Source organism: Xenopus tropicalis, chromosome 7 (assembly GCF_000004195.4).
Source record: "Xenopus tropicalis strain Nigerian chromosome 7, UCB_Xtro_10.0, whole genome shotgun sequence".
Lineage (NCBI taxonomy): Eukaryota > Metazoa > Chordata > Amphibia > Anura > Pipidae > Xenopus > Xenopus tropicalis.
This window is the reverse complement of record NC_030683.2, coordinates 115885857-115901880: the sequence shown is the minus strand read 5'-3', so window position 1 is coordinate 115901880 and position 16024 is coordinate 115885857. Positions and strand designations below refer to the sequence as shown.

At 39.0% G+C, this 16024-nt stretch overlaps 1 protein-coding gene across 4 annotated transcripts in view; it reads right to left on the bottom strand.

The window, feature by feature from the left end:
• Positions 1-5925, bottom strand: part of ccdc63 (coiled-coil domain containing 63) — a 50459-nt gene extending 44534 nt beyond the window's left edge. For 2 of the 4 annotated variants that reach the window (XM_012966087.3, XM_012966089.3), the window contains exons 1-2: positions 5787-5925; positions 386-460 (exon numbers count right to left, since the gene is read on the bottom strand). In XM_012966087.3, the coding sequence (XP_012821541.1) occupies positions 386-452 (67 nt within the window). In that variant the 5' untranslated portion in view covers positions 453-460; positions 5787-5925. 4 annotated transcript variants of the gene reach the window in all.
• Positions 5926-16024: the final 10099 nt, after the last annotated feature.

The following is a 16024-nucleotide window of genomic DNA, read 5'->3' as shown; positions in this document are numbered from 1 at the left end:
ATGTATGCCAAGCTAGGATTCTTGCACAACTTTTACAGTGTGTATTTTCTGCTGGTTAAACAAGCAAGGATAGTCTGTGTCCCTGGCCGAGGGCCAGGACTCTGATGGAAAACTGACTTTCTGTACTCTGTTTACTAAAGTGAAAATTCCTTTGCTCCCTTTATGGGTCTTTGGATACTTTTGCACTGGAAAATTTCACAATTTAAAACCTAAACAATTGGGGCTTTACTATTTAACGACTGAGAATGGCCATTTCATTTACAGCATTAGGCAACGAGGTGCAGGTTAATTAATCCAAAAGAGGAAAGGTGCTACATGAAAGCTTTCACATTCCTAACGAATGCCATAATCCCTTCAGTTTTTTTCAGAAAATGCAGAAAGTTACCTATTCCTTCTACGTCAACATCACTGCTGTCAGTTCGGGCACTGGATGTAGAACGTCTGAGAGGCATCTTGAATTCTGTTGGAAAAAAAGAAACATATTTGAGGCTTTGTGCTTAACATATATCACAGTCGTAATGCTTCTTACAAAATAAATATATATCACTGCGAGGAAATAAAATTAAAGAATTTAAATGAGAATGAAACTGAATAATTTTCCCTTTATATTGATTTTTGCAACTATTCTAAGCAGCTTTTTTTATTTAGTCATTATTATTTATTTTGTACAGGTATCAGACCCCTTATCCAGAAACCCATTATCCAGAAAGTTCCGAATTATGGAAAGGCCATCTCTCATAGACTCCATTGTAAACAAATGATTCACATTTTTAAAAATGGTTTCCTTTTTCTCTGTAATAATAAAACAGAACCTTGTACTTGATCCCAACTAAGATCCTTATTGGAAACAATAATAATTTTTTAGTAGACTTAAGGTAGGAAATCCAAATTACGGAAAGACCCCTTATCTGGAAAACCCCAGGTCCCAAGCATTCTGGATAATGGGTCCTATGCCTGTATGTTTGTTTAGCTTTTTATATTCTGTGAGTGATTATGAGACTTCATTTTTATTGGTATTCTTATTGTATTGCTTTCTTTTCACACCTTCATTTCATTTATCTTCATTTCAGGTTTCAAAATTGCTCCCTGGTGGTTGCTAGGGGAAGTGGGCACTAGCAACCGGACAGTTTATTTCCAAACCAGAGAACTGCAGGGAAGCAAGATCTAATTCATTTTGGATGGCTTTTAAATGCTGTTGAGGGGTGAAAATTATTTCCAATTTCCACCAAGGGAGCTTTTGTAGTGGTTTTAATGTATCTAGAAGAAATTCTTCCAACCGCCGTGATGCTAATACATGAAGCATCATACTGTGACCATCATGAAGCACTACTACCTTCACTCACGCTAACATCAGTTTAATCAGGACCCAGTTAAAGGGGCAGTTCACCTTTAAATTAACTGTTAGTATGCTGTAGACACTGATATTCTGAGACAATTTGCATTTGGTCTTCATTTTTTATGTTTTGTGGTTTTTCAGTTAGCTTTTTGTTCATCAGCTCTCAGTTTAGATTTTAGCAGCTATCTGGTTGCTAGGGTCTTGTTTACCTTAGCAACCAGGCAGTGGTATAAAGATGAATGCTAAAAAGTAACCATAATAATACAATTGTAAAATCACAGAGAAATTGTTTTTGGTGGCAGGGGTCAGTGACCCCCTTTTGAAAGTTGGAAAGATGTAGAAGTACAAGGCAAATAATAAAAATAAATAAAAAAATAAATAATAAAGGCCAATTGCAAAGTTGCAAGGAATATGTCATTCTATGACATACTAAAAGTTAATATAAAGGTGACCCACCCCTGCTTTTTTTGAAACATGGGGGATCTGGGGTAGTCAAAGAAGGCCCAAACTTTTAGTAGAATGTCCTTTTTATAGCAAATTTTCAATTGGTCTTATAATTTGTTTTTCTTATACTTTTTTTTTATTATTATTTGCGTTCCCTAAATGCCTCTATCTAGCTTTCAGATGGGGCTCACTGACAGCAGACAAAAATAATTACTGTCGGAGGCTACATTTTATTGCTTTCTCCCTATTCAGTGCTTCGCCCTATACAGGTATAGGACCCGTTATCCAGAATGCTCGGGACAGAGGGTATTCCAGATAAGGGGTCTTTCCATAATTTGGATCTCTTTACCTTAAGTCTACTAAAAAATCAATAAAACATTAATTAAACCCAGTAGGAGTGTTTGCATCCAATAAGGATTAATTATATCTTAGCTGGGATCAATTACAGGTACAGTTTTATTATTACAGAGAAAAGGGAATCATTTAACCATTAAATAAACCCAATAGGGCTGTTCTGCCCCCAATAAGGGGTAATTATATCTTAGTTGGGATCAAGTACAGGTACTGTTTTATTATTACAGAGAAAAGGGAATAATTTAACCATTAAATAAACCCAATAGGGCTGTTCTGCCCCCAATAAGGGGTAATTATATCTTAGTTGGGATCAATTACAAGGTACAGTTTTATTACTACAGAGAAAAAGGAAATCAGTTTTAAAATTCTGAATTATTTGATTAAAATTGAGTCTATGGGAGACAGGCTTTCTGTAATTCGGAGCTTTCTGGATAACGGGTTTCTGGATAAGGGATCCCATACCTGTACATATTTCAGTTTTTCATTTAAATCGCCCCCTGGTTGCTAAGGTAAATAAGACCCTAGCAACCATATGGCTGAACACCAAACTAAAGAGCAGCCAAACAAAAAAAAGTTAATAACTGAAAAAAGACTGTCTACATTATACTCAACGTTAATTTAAAGGTAAACCACCTCTTTAATCAGAATCAAACTCAGGAACCCTGTGTTGCAAGGCAGCAGAGCCGCCTATATAAATGCCACATATATAAATCAAGGGTGATAACAATAATATTTATAACAGGCATTGTAGAATACGGCACTACAGGCAAAAACATACAGTAAATAAAATATACGTCTATATCAATACCCAGGCCTGCAAAGATATTCAAGAAAAATAGGCAAGCAGAGATTTACAGTTTCCAATAAACATAAAGTAAGGCAGATTTGGCATTATATAAATAAATAATAATTATAAATAAATGATTTTTTTCTGACCACTCCCATTTTTGCGACCATACCCCCAAAATACTACTCCCATTTTACTAAATTTGGCAGGTTATTTAAAGTTAGAATACATTTCTGGGGGGGTTTGGGGTCGTTTTATGTGTTATTACAGTTTTGTTAATGAAGGTATATCATCAATGGCAATACATTATAATGATCATTTACTAAAAAAAAATGACTGTTAACTGTACTTTGAGTTATGGCTGAAATAGTTCCAAACTGGGCTGAAACCCTAAAGAAAATGCTAATTACTGTAAAATGACACATAAAATGACATAAATGACACATAAATGATAGCAGATGAAAGGGGAAATAACAGTGAATCATGTACAGGAAACGGAGTGACTTTGTGGTTAAGTGACTGGACTCTGAGTCAGGAAGATCTGGGTTTTACTGCAATTAATACAACTGTCTCTGCCAACAAATTGGGCCTCAAACATATCAGGACTTTACTGGGAAAAAAACTCCACTAAATTCTAAAGAGTGAAGTGATTCCAGTCCAAACCTTCAGAGCTATGGCACACATCTCTAAAAACAGCATTGATCAAAATGCCCCTATCTGCCTATCAGCACTTCCCATGGCATTCTATGGGAAAGCTCACGTGTTGGTGATGTATGGGTCAGCCTAAAACCTTAAGGGTCCGGTGGGTTTGGGCTGAAAAATTGGCTGCCATTTTAAGTGCGGGTAATTATTGCCCAGATCCAGCAAATGGTGTGTCTGGGTTCAAGAGAGCTAATTTTTACCATTGGTAGGATAGTGTATCAGGAGTTCAGCAACTCCCCTCAAAGGCCAAAGTCCGGGATAATCATATAAATCTAAATCAAAAATCTACAGGGTGCAAACTAAACCCTCTAGTGGCCAAAGAGGGAAATATTAGCAAAATATAAATCTGCACCAATGTAAGTTAAAAAATATTAACTTTATTAGAATCCATTAAAATAAATCCCATGTACACAGCCTAATAATAATAATATAATATCTGGAGTTCAGTCCTTCTGATGTCAGCTAAGAGGTCAGGGTGGGCTCAGGTCCTAAAGTCCCTCCTTAACTCCTAACCAGGTTAAGAAAAGGTAGGTTAGTGTGAATGCGGATCAGCAAATTTGCAACCCTCACATCACTAACAGACGGACCTACACTTAGGAATGGAAATCTGTGTGTCACTGCTATGTCTGCTTCACTCATGTGTCTCCTTAGAGCACCATGGAAAGTGCTGACAGATGGGACATAAGGGTTTAGATTGATTTTAGCTAAAACTGAAAAAACATGGGTTCGGTGAATCCCTAAAAATGTCCTTTAGTGTACAAATGTAAATGCATATCTGTATACCATACACAGGCAATAGGCACTCTACAAGGTGTATACAGAGTATCCTAAAATGCATGCTGATTGGCTGCCAGTGGCAATCCGGTGTGGATTAATGCCAGTGTCGGACTGGGGGTGCCAAGGGCCCATCTGAAAACCTTAGACCTTCGGCCCACTCTCCAGACCACCTTTCCTTCACTGTTCAGTGTTCACTCACTTTCTTTAATTTCTTATTTCTTTTTACATACTATTATCTATCCTTTCCTCTATTTCTTTTCCTATAGAAATGAGTAATGGCTATGGTATAGGCACACAGGGCAAATGGTTGGGTGAGCAGGAGAGCCCACTGACGCCTGGGACCACGGGAGTTTTCCTGGTATCCTGGTGGGCCAGTGTGATCGGGGCTCCATCTATTCATCTAGCTTTTAATAAAATAATTATTTATCTTTCTTTCCGAATCTTTAAATATTTATTTTTGCTTGAGCTAGGTGGCATTGGCTGTGTGCTCCGCACACCTGGGATAAGGCAGGCAAGGCCTGTGTGCGCCGGGACACACACAGAAGATCCAGGCACGTGTGCACACAGCACCCAAGCTCTCTATGTTGGGTGGGGCTCGGCCTGTGTGCCAGTGACGTCCCTGGTACGTGCCAATCCAAACCTGGCATCTCCCAGGTGCATCCAACCATTGCCACCCTGTGTAAGTAAAAATAAATATTAAAAAGAAAGAGAAATAACAATTTTAATAAAAGTAAGTTGGACCCCTGATTACACTGGACCCCTAGGCACACACGGGGGGGCTGCTGCCTATAAGTGGGGGGCCTGTGGGAAGTGTAGCCTAGGGGCCTTACATCTCATTTATCCGCCACTGGTGGGAATCATGGCTGCCAATATTTAATACACTTTCAGGGCCATAATGCCGCCTACATACCAGTCATCTGTATTGGTATAAAGTGTGCCCTGCTATTGATACGCACCCATGGGTGCTGTGTGGCACGTCCCATTGTACTGTAATGAGCACATACAGTGATACTACCATTAGACCACTACTGAATTCTAAGGGGTTTATTTATCACGCTGTGTAAAATGTGAAGCATTACTGGTGATGTTGCCCAGGGCAACCAATCAGCAATTAGATTTCAACAGTTAGAAAACCAAAGCAAAGCATCTGATTGGCTGCTATGGGCAATATCGCCAGTAATGTTTTGCTTCAATTATTACACAGCATGATAAATATACACCTAAATGTTGCTAATTCCCATTGAAAAATATCGCAAATGTCCCCCCTTCTATAACAGTGTCAGACCATGCTCTCCCTATGGCCATGGCAGTGTAACCCTGATACAATGAAACAGCTATAAAACCATTGTCTGTTTAAATGAGAGCGATTTAGACAGCCATACCTACTCTTTACACTGTGCTGACTTGAGAAAATCTAATCCAGGCTCAGGGGTTTGGTGGGTGCTGCTGGGTGCTCTCAGCACTCTCCTCTCCTTAGCATCTCCCAATTGTTTTCGCAGCAGATTTGCTTAGCGACCGTAACCAGGAAGTGCGGTGAGGGAGCTGGGCGGGGTCACAAGTGGCCGGGACTTAGGTTTCTATGTAAACAATGTACTGGGGAAGGTAACAAGGGGAAGGGAAGGCTGAGGAGAGTTGCCTGCGGTCAGGCCAGTTCTGCTTTCAATGGAAAAACACAAAAAGAAGCGAGCCTGTGTCTCTGTTTTGTTTAAATAAACTTATCCGTGGTTTCCAGATATTTATTTTTCTTTCACTATGGTTAAAACAGCTTGCATCCAAATGTGTATGACATAAAAAAAAATAACTTTTCTAATAAAAATATTCAGTTGCAGGAGCATGAATTGAAATGTTGTATTTTTTTAAACTTTTCCCATGTGGTTTCTGGTGGTATGATTTATATTATATATACAGCTAGGGACTGCACCAGTATTGAAGCGTTACCACCAAGTATATTACAGGTATGGGACCTGTTATCCAGAATGCTCGGGACCTGGGTTTATTCCAGATAAGGGATCTTTCCGTAATTTGGATCTCTATAACTTAAGTCTGCTAAAAATCATAAACCTAATAGGCTTGTTTTGCCTTCAATAAGGATTAATTATATCTTAGTTGGGATCAAGTACAAGGTACTGGTTTATTTTTAAAGAGAAAAAGGAAACCATTTTAAAAATTAGAATTATTTGCTTATAATGGAGTCTATGGGCCTTTCCGTAATTTGGAACTTTCTGGATAACGGGTTTGCAGATAAGGGATCCCATACCTGTAACAGTAAATTTGTCCCAACTGGCCTGGACTGGGATTCAAAATAGGCCCTGGCATTTCAAGTACACAGAGGCCAAAACAGCCCCCCCAGACCAATAAATAGTGACTATGGCACCTTACAGCAGCCCCTCTGGCAGTTGCCAGAATCCACAGATTGTCAGTCTGGGCCTGAATCTTTCTCTGTGCCTGAGGAAAAGACACTCACATTACTTAACTTTGGGAATAAGTCATTTTTCACAAACAAATGCTAAACCTACAGTGCCCCTCTGGGCGTGCCACTCATCCTGTGCCTTCGCACAGTCTGTGTCCTATATAATTCCACCCCTCAGTTTAAGACATCTGGAAAGATGTGCCTCATTTACAGAACTGTCAACTTACGGGGTTAAAATACTGGGGGGAATGGGGAAATATTTTTCCGATACCCAGAACCCAGCAGGATTTTGGAAAAATCCGGAGAATGTTGCTGGGGACGGAAGACCGAGGGAGAGCCACCAAAATCAGGTAACTCCCAAACAAATGGAGCTTGACAGCTCTGCATTTATCAAGTTACCATGTGGTGCAAAGTGCAAACATGCCAGCAATTTTGCACCTGTAAAAACACCACAATGGGTGAAAATACAGTTCACTGCAGTTTAACATTACTACACAATTCTCACATTACTACACAAGTCTAACATAACTATACAAGTGAACAGAGATTAGGAGTTCTCATCTCCCAAACACTGGCATACTGTCTGCTCTCTTTCATAAATATAAAACTGTTTGATCACACCCTTCGGACAAGGACCACATGAACTCTCTGAGGGCTGAGTGAGAGTAGGCAAGAAAAATATATAAACTTTTAGGGCGTGGGGGGTCAAAGGTTTGATTCCAGCCAGGGCCACATTATCAGATGGTGTCACTGTCCACTGGGGGTTGAAAAAACACGGACATCACTTTGGACACTGCAAGGGAGTGAACAGATCAGCTGTATAGACATTACAACACTGGAAGTGACGGCAATGGTTTCCTCGCTTCTCTGTAGTAGCTTCAGTTACAACATCCCTAGTACAACCCTTTAACTGTTGGGAGCACTCTATGGCCCACTCAGTCATTAAGTTAAAATAAATATTTTTGTCAACCCAGACTGGTGTAACATACTATAATGATAGGAAAAGATTACCAGTATCATAAATGGAGAGGATCGCTAGACAGTTGCCTTGGAAACCTTCGGAAAAATCTTAATATTAATCTTTTGTTGCAGAGTTACAGCGCTTCAAGTTCCAGGCTTAATGCACACTGAATACTTGGTGTAACTAAAAACATCAATTATACATAATTCACATTGGAAGTGTCAGACTTTGTTTATGCTGAATAATGTTCCTGCAGTTTGCATACTGTAGAACAGCAAAGGTCAGACGCCTCAGGTAACAGCCGCAGGTTTTCCACTAGTTCCATTGTCAGATCACATAACTGTAGATTGTGAGCTGTTAGGATCAGGGCCAGTCGGCACATCATTTAATTACTCTTTTTTTATTTTACTTTTCTAATCCCTGAACTTTCTAATCCCAATCATCTCAATTTATTTTATAAAGGTGGAATAATATTATTTTCACTTTGGGCTAAAAATGAATCCTGTCTGTAAAAATGGCCTCTTTATTGGAGCTCCCTATAGATCCTCTCAGGTCCCTGTCTGTGTTTAAAATGAGGGGTGGTCGTGTCCTAAGAGTCCCTGCCAGAAGCACAGTAGGAGGGGGGTAGGCAATCACAGCCCTGCAATCACACAAGGAAAGACATATTGCAGTTCCCTATCAGGTCAGCCTAGCTGCAGATTGGTTCCTGTTCTACAGTGCAATGTGCCACCGGCCCCCCTGCACAGCGTGGGAAAGGAGGCAGCAGGGAGTGGTACAGATGGGTGGGGCTATTAGGGTTTTTTTGGGAAATTTTCAATAAATCAGTCTGAAACACTACCTTTTTAAAGCACATCCTTCTATATTTAGATCAGTACAATTCATTCACACAATATTGTTTTTCACTCAATATGTCTACTTTAAATACACACAACACACTAGGCTTAAAGGACAAGATTTATCACTAAAGCAGGGGTCCCCAACCTTTTTTACCCGTGAGCCACATTCAAATGTAAAAAGAGTTGGGGAGCAACACAAGTATAAAAAATGTACCTGGGATGCCAAATAAGGGCTGTGATTGGCTATATGGTAGCCCCTATGTCAGGGATCCCCAACCTTTTATACCCGTGAGCCACATTCAAATGGAAAAAGTGTTGGGGAGCAACACAAGCATGAAAAATGTTCCTGGCGGTGCAAATAAGAGCTATAATTGGCTATTTGATAGCCCCTATGTTGACTGGCAGCCTACAGGAGGCTCTGTTTGGCAATTACACTGGGTTTTTATGCAATCAAAATTGCCTCCTAACTAATTAAAAAATAAGCACCTGCTTTGAGGCCACGGGGAGCAACATTCAAAGGGTTGGCGAGCAACATGTTATTCAGAAGCCACTTGTTGGGGATCACTGCCCTATGTAGACTGGAAGACTACAGGAGGCTCTGTTTGGCAGTACACCTGTTTTTTATGTAACCAAAACTTGCCTCCAAGCCAGGAATTCAAAGAGTAAGCACCTGCTTTGAGGCCACGGGGAGCAACATTCAAAGGGGTGGTGATCAACCAGTTATTCAGGAGCCACTGGTTGGGGATCACTGCCCTATGTAGACTGGAAGCCTACAGGAGGCTCTGTTTGGCAGTAAACCTGTTTTTTATGCAACCAAAACTTGCCTCCAAGCCAGGAATTCAAAAATACAGTAAGCACCTGCTTTGGGGCCACTGGGAGCAACATCCAAGGGGTTGGTGAGCAACATGTTGCCCCTGAGCCACTGGTTGGAGATCATTGTACTAGGGGGTGGCAATGTGTTAGGAACACCCCAGTGATTATAATCGCTTACCTCAGACCCTGGGCTGGAGCTCCTCTTCACTGAATTATTGTCTGTTTAGGCATCTGCCAGATACTGATCAATCCAGAGTGAAGCTACAGGAGGCCAAGGCCTACTTTGGGCAGTGGAGTTACATGGTTGACTGGTCTAAACATGTGGTATCTCTTTAAAGGGAAACCATACCCCTGAACCATTATAACCATAGATCACATAGAACAGTCCATATACAGAACACTGTATGAAAAAATGCTTTTCTAGTAGTATGTGTATTTTTAGCACTAAAGGCTACCCCCTGGTTTGTATGAGTCACTGAGCTCTCACAAGGGAAGGGCACACATACATGCTAGGTTACATCAACTAATGAAAGGACAGAGATCTATCTTATATTCACACACTTCTTCCTGTTAGCATCTGAATTATTTCCTGTCAGGTCTCAGAGGGATCACACAGAAGGTAAAAGATATATATTTACTGACATGCACATGTCACATTTAAAAATTGAAAAAAATAAATACCCCCAGCCGCCACCAAATACACCAGTGTAAATCCAACTCCCCCCCCCCCCCTCCCCGTGACCTTACTGCAAGCGCCATTGCATGTACAATGTCACTTCCACCATCTTAGGGGGTGTACTTAGGTCCGGTGCCTTAAGACTTCCCTGGGGGACAAAGTCATTGTAAATGGAAAATATAAATACTCCTCTGCCCACCCTATTGTCTACCTTTATATCAAAGCCAATTCTACCTCATGGGAGAGGCTTACATTTATTTATAAAGACACTAACATATACAGAATTCTGCTCAAGATAAAATACACATAAAATATACAAAATAACATTTTTGTAGTCTTATATAGGAGCATGATTATTGCACTAGGGAAGTTACACCCAGGAAGTTACAGGAAATCAGACAGGAAAAGAGAGAAAAGATATCACATGCAGATATGTAACACAATCTTTACTCTCTCCCTTTTTAAAAAATCAACTCATTTACAAGAATGCCTGACATTTACTAAAAAGGTGTGGTAATTCCTGTTCCTGTAGCTCGGAGACACCATTTTTTAAAAGACCAACAACATCAGGTCTTCTGCATAGTTCTGGGAACCATCATATGTTTTTTTACATGTATTATCCAGTTCATTGTTGTCCAATTGTTTCCCTAAAGTGGGTCCATTATTTACTAAGCCATATGTTTGTTAACAAAATACAGGTAAAGGACCTGTTATCCAGAATGCTCGGGACCAAGGGTATTCCGGATAAGGGGTCTTTCCGTAATTTGGATCTCCATACCTTAAGTCTACTAAAAAATCAATAAAACATTAATTAACCCCAATAGGATTGTGTTGGCTCCAATAAGAATTATTTATAACTTAGTTGGGATCAATTACAAGGTGCTGTTTTATTATTACAGAGAAAAAGGAAATCAGTTTTAAAATTCTGAATTATTTGATCAAAATGGAGTGTATGGAAGATGGGCTTTCCGTAATTCGGAGCTTTCTGGATAATGTGTTTCTGGATAAGGGATCCCTGTATAAGACAATTAAAATCTCTTGGAGGGCTACATCCAGGCCTCCAAGTTGGACATCCCTGATCTAGATTACTGACCACAATAGACTGGGTGGGGATTTGTTTTGATTTAATGTGGTGGCTTTTGGGGCTTTTTTTTATATAAAGTCCAACTCGGAGGAGTTGGTAACAGATTTAGGAAAAATATTAGTGTATTAGTCATTCAAGCACAGTTGCATGAATAGGTAGGACTGCAAATATGTTTTCAATTCACATCTGACTTTACTTGACCTTCAAGATGGGCTTTCAGATGTATGTAGATGAGCAAATCAAATATTACCCTAACTGGCAGTCAGGCTAAGTGCCACCTTTCATCAATCCAAGCTCCTCCCAGACGGCCAGCCTCACAGTTTGGGAACCACTAGTCTAGTGGGAACTAGATGAGTTAGAAGGGTCTTCATACCCTGTTGGGCCCTGCCACCAGTCACCAGCATGCAACTTCATAAAGAGTTAAACATAATGAAAGATGGCCATACATTCCACTTTGGGACACACGGCCGTCTGTCATTCTTTTCCCGGAAGTGCAGCCTAATTGACAGTACAGAGCAAACTAGAGCGAGGGCACACAAGGGGGCAGCAGTGCCTGGGTGAGGGGCCCTCGAGTCCGGTACCTGGGGGCCCCAGGCTGCCCTATGGTATATACTCAGTGCATGTAGTATGTTCCTCACTTGAGCAAATAACATTCTGTGGGGTCCTCGACTTATTCATCACATAGTTCACATATTCGCCTCAGATTCATGCACAAAAATTAAAATCAATTAGCAGTTGTATTAAGCATTAAAGTCATTTCAGCACATTGGTACAGTAGGAAATAAGACAACGCTATTCTTCTTCTCTCACAAAACACCAGTGATTATAAAGGCATATTCATTAAAGTCAGGACTGATTGATGCAAGCAGTTTGGTGTAAGCGAAGCACCAAGAAAATGCACTTAATGAGCACATGTCAGTAGGAGACTGATTAGAGAACTCGGAAATAACTTAGTGCATCCCCATGGTACGACTTTGAGGGAAAATGCAATTTGGAAATTACAGCTCATTAAAACCAGCAATTGTGATTTGTTATATATGCAGCCGATATGTTGATACCCCCAAAGGTCAAAAAAATGTGCCCTACACTGAACAAGTGCATCCCACTCACATTATGTTTTGGGGTTCTGTACCAGCCCAAGGCACTCACAGCCCTTTAGCAGGGAAGGTCTGTGCCCCTAAAGCTGCCCCAGTAGCCCCCCATCTTATTTTCTGCTGATTCCCTGCCCATACTCTGTGCTGCTGGCACTTACCTGAGCTTAGGGGCCCACTCACTATATACTGTATATATAGAAAATAAATGGCACACTATACTGTATATATAGAGTATAAATGGCACAATATACTGTATATATAAAGTATAAATGGCACACTATACTGTATTTATAGAGTATAAATGGCACAATATACTGTATATATAGAATATAAATGGCACAATATACTGTATATATACAATATAAATGTCACAATATACTGTATATATAGAGTATAAATGTCACAATATACTGTATATATAGAGTATAAATGTCACAATATACTGTATATATAGAGTATAAATGTCACAATATACTGTATATATAGAGTATAAATGTCACAATATACTGTATATATAGAGTATAAATGGCACAATATACTGTATATATAGAGTATAAATGGCACACTATACTGTATATATAGAATATAAATGGCACAATATACTGTATATATAGAATATAAATGGCACAACATACTGTATATATAGAGTATAAATGGCACAATATACTGTATATATAGAATATAAATGGCACACTATACTGTATATATAGAGTATAAATGGCACAATATACTGTATATATAGAATATAAATGGCACAATATACTGTATATATAGAGTATAAATGGCACAATATACTGTATATATAGAATATAAATGGCACACTATACTGTATATATAGAGTATAAATGGCACAATATACTGTATATATAGAATATAAATGGCACAATATACTGTATATATAGAGTATAAATGGCACAATATACTGTATTTATAGAATATAAATGGCACACTATACTGTATATATAGAGTATAAATGGCACAATATACTGTATATATAGAGTATAAATGGCACAATATACTGTATATATAGAATATAAATGTCACACTATATGGCAGATTAGTACTTTATCCAGATTTCAAGGTAGAATAGAAACCAGAAGTGATTAAGGGGGAACTCCACCCAAACACATGTTAAAGGAATAGTTCAGTGTAAAAATGAAACTGGGTAAAATGGAGAAACTGCGCAAAATAAAGAATATTTCTAATATAGTTAGTTAGGCAAAAATGTAATCTATAAAGGTTGGAGTGGATAGACGTCTATCTGTGTTGTGTCAGGCTCTTTAACAAATTTTGGTTTGGAAGCCAAAGTTCCCCTTTAGTAATAAGCCCTGTAGCATTAGCTTCTATGACAGATGTAACCTCACTTTCTGCCAATGTTTTGATCATATGTGACAACCCCATAGCTACTCTGTAGGACCATTTATAGCCATGTTTTATAGATAATAGTTGGCTGCCTTTTCAGAATTTCTTTACTGGCCAGGGCTGGGGTTGGGTCTATAAGGGGACAGGCAGTGATATCAAGGGGCAGAGTCATGACATCAATATTGTTAATATATGAGAAATAGTTTGAAGTATTTAGATAATTGCTGCTATCCTTTCCTTCAAATGCAAGCTTTTTTTGTTGTTTTTTTAGAGTTGAAGATAATATTTTGGATAGAAGTAGCTGATCAAAATAGCTACAATGAAGATTTTTTTCATTTCCAGAATACTGGGACACGGCAAAGGATAAAGCAATTGCACAAGCTTTAGCCAACACAAATTGAGTAAATTGCTAGAAGACATAGTTTGTCCCTTATGTCAGATTAAGGGAAATTTTGGAACATGCTTTGTGTGTTTATTCAAAATCTAGTTTGGTTAATCATGGAAGTCATGACGTTCTTCTATCAAAGAAGACCGTGGGTTTCACTGACTCACATTGCCTGGGTCTGGAATATCAATACTCCTGCCCCATGTTGCTCCTTAGGCTGTACTCTAGGCCCAGCATGTGTTTCATTTGGAACTGGCTGAATACCAAACGGCCAGGTCCTTTAGCAAATGCACTGAATGAGACAAGATTTCTATATAACACGTACCCAATAGCAAACCACAATTTGGTGAAAAATCATAAAATATATACAGGTATGGGATCCCTTATCCGGAAACCCGTTATCCAGAAAGTTCCAGATTACGGAAAGGCCATTGCCCATAGACTCCATTATAAGCAAATAATTCTAATTCATACCTCAAGTCTACTAAAAAATCACTAAAACATTAATTAAACCCAAGAGGACTGTTCTGCCCCCAATAAGGGGTAATTATATCTTAGTTGGGATCAAGTACAGGTACTGTTTTATTATTACAGAGAAAAGGGAATCATTTAACCATGAAATAAACCCAATAGGGCTGTTCTGCCCCCAATAAGGGGTAATTATATCTTAGTTGGGATCAAGTACAGGTACTGTTTTATTATTACAGAGAAAAGGGAATCATTTAACCATTAAATAAACCCAATAGGGCTGTTCTGCCCCCAATAAGGGGTAATTATATCTTAGTTGGGATCAAGTACAGGTACTGTTTTATTATTACAGAGAAAAGGGAATCATTTAACCATTAAATAAACCCAATAGGGCTGTTCTGCCCCCAATAAGGGGTAATTATATCTTAGTTGGGATCAAGTACAGGTACTGTTTTATTATTACAGAGAAAAGGGAATCATTTAAACATTAAATAAACCCAATAGGGCTGTTCTGCCCCCAATAAGGGGTAATTATATCTTAGTTGGGATCAAATACAAAGCACTGTTTTATTTTTTACAGAGAAAAAGGAAATCAATTTTAAAAATCTGAATTGTTTGATTAAAATGGAGCCTATGGGAGACAGGCTTTCCGTAATTCGGAGCTTTCTGGATAACGGGTTTCCGGATAATGGATCCCATACCTGTAATAATAATAACACAGTCACTTGTACTTGATGTTAACTAAGCTGCATGAATCCATGTCAAAGGCAAAACTATCCTATTGGGTTTATTTCATGTATAAATGATTCTTTAGCAGACTTAAGGTATGGAGATCCAAATTATGGAAAGACCCCGAAAGATCCTGAAAAAAAAATCCATAGGGTTGATTCACTAAAGTGCGATAACGCATATCGCATGCTTTTTTGCGTTAAAATTGACACGAAAAAAAACCGCGCGATTCGCTAAAGTATTATCACGTGCGTTGTCACATATCGCATGCGTTAAATTTTGCGTACCACGTGAGTTCATTTTAACGCTTTGCGTTAATTTGCGCGCAGAAATTATACTAACGCATGATTCACAAACACTTAGACGCACTCAAAATAATACTTGGGGCAGGCGGTAATTATAGAAAAGTACAGTTCCTGAGCTTTTGGCAACACAATATGGACTTTGCAGTGGGATTTATTCAAGTCTGTGTTGGCCCTAGAGTGATGCAGCCGCCAGTTTGCAGGGAAATGGGCATTTTCAGAAAAGTAGTTTTATGAAAGTAACGCCGTATATGGCTAATATTGCGTGCGTTTTTTCGTCAAATACCGCCCCAAAAAAAAAAATCTTCTGACTTAAATAACGCAAACAGCATCACGTCTAAATTAACGCAAGTATGCTTTTAGTGAATTGTGCGATAAGACGCAATAAAATTTTTAATGCATGCTATAAATAGCGCTCGTTTTAACACGCTTTAGTGAATCGGCCCTCATGTTCCAAACATTCTGGGTAATAGCATTGTACTAGGGTACATAATTCCCTAGTAA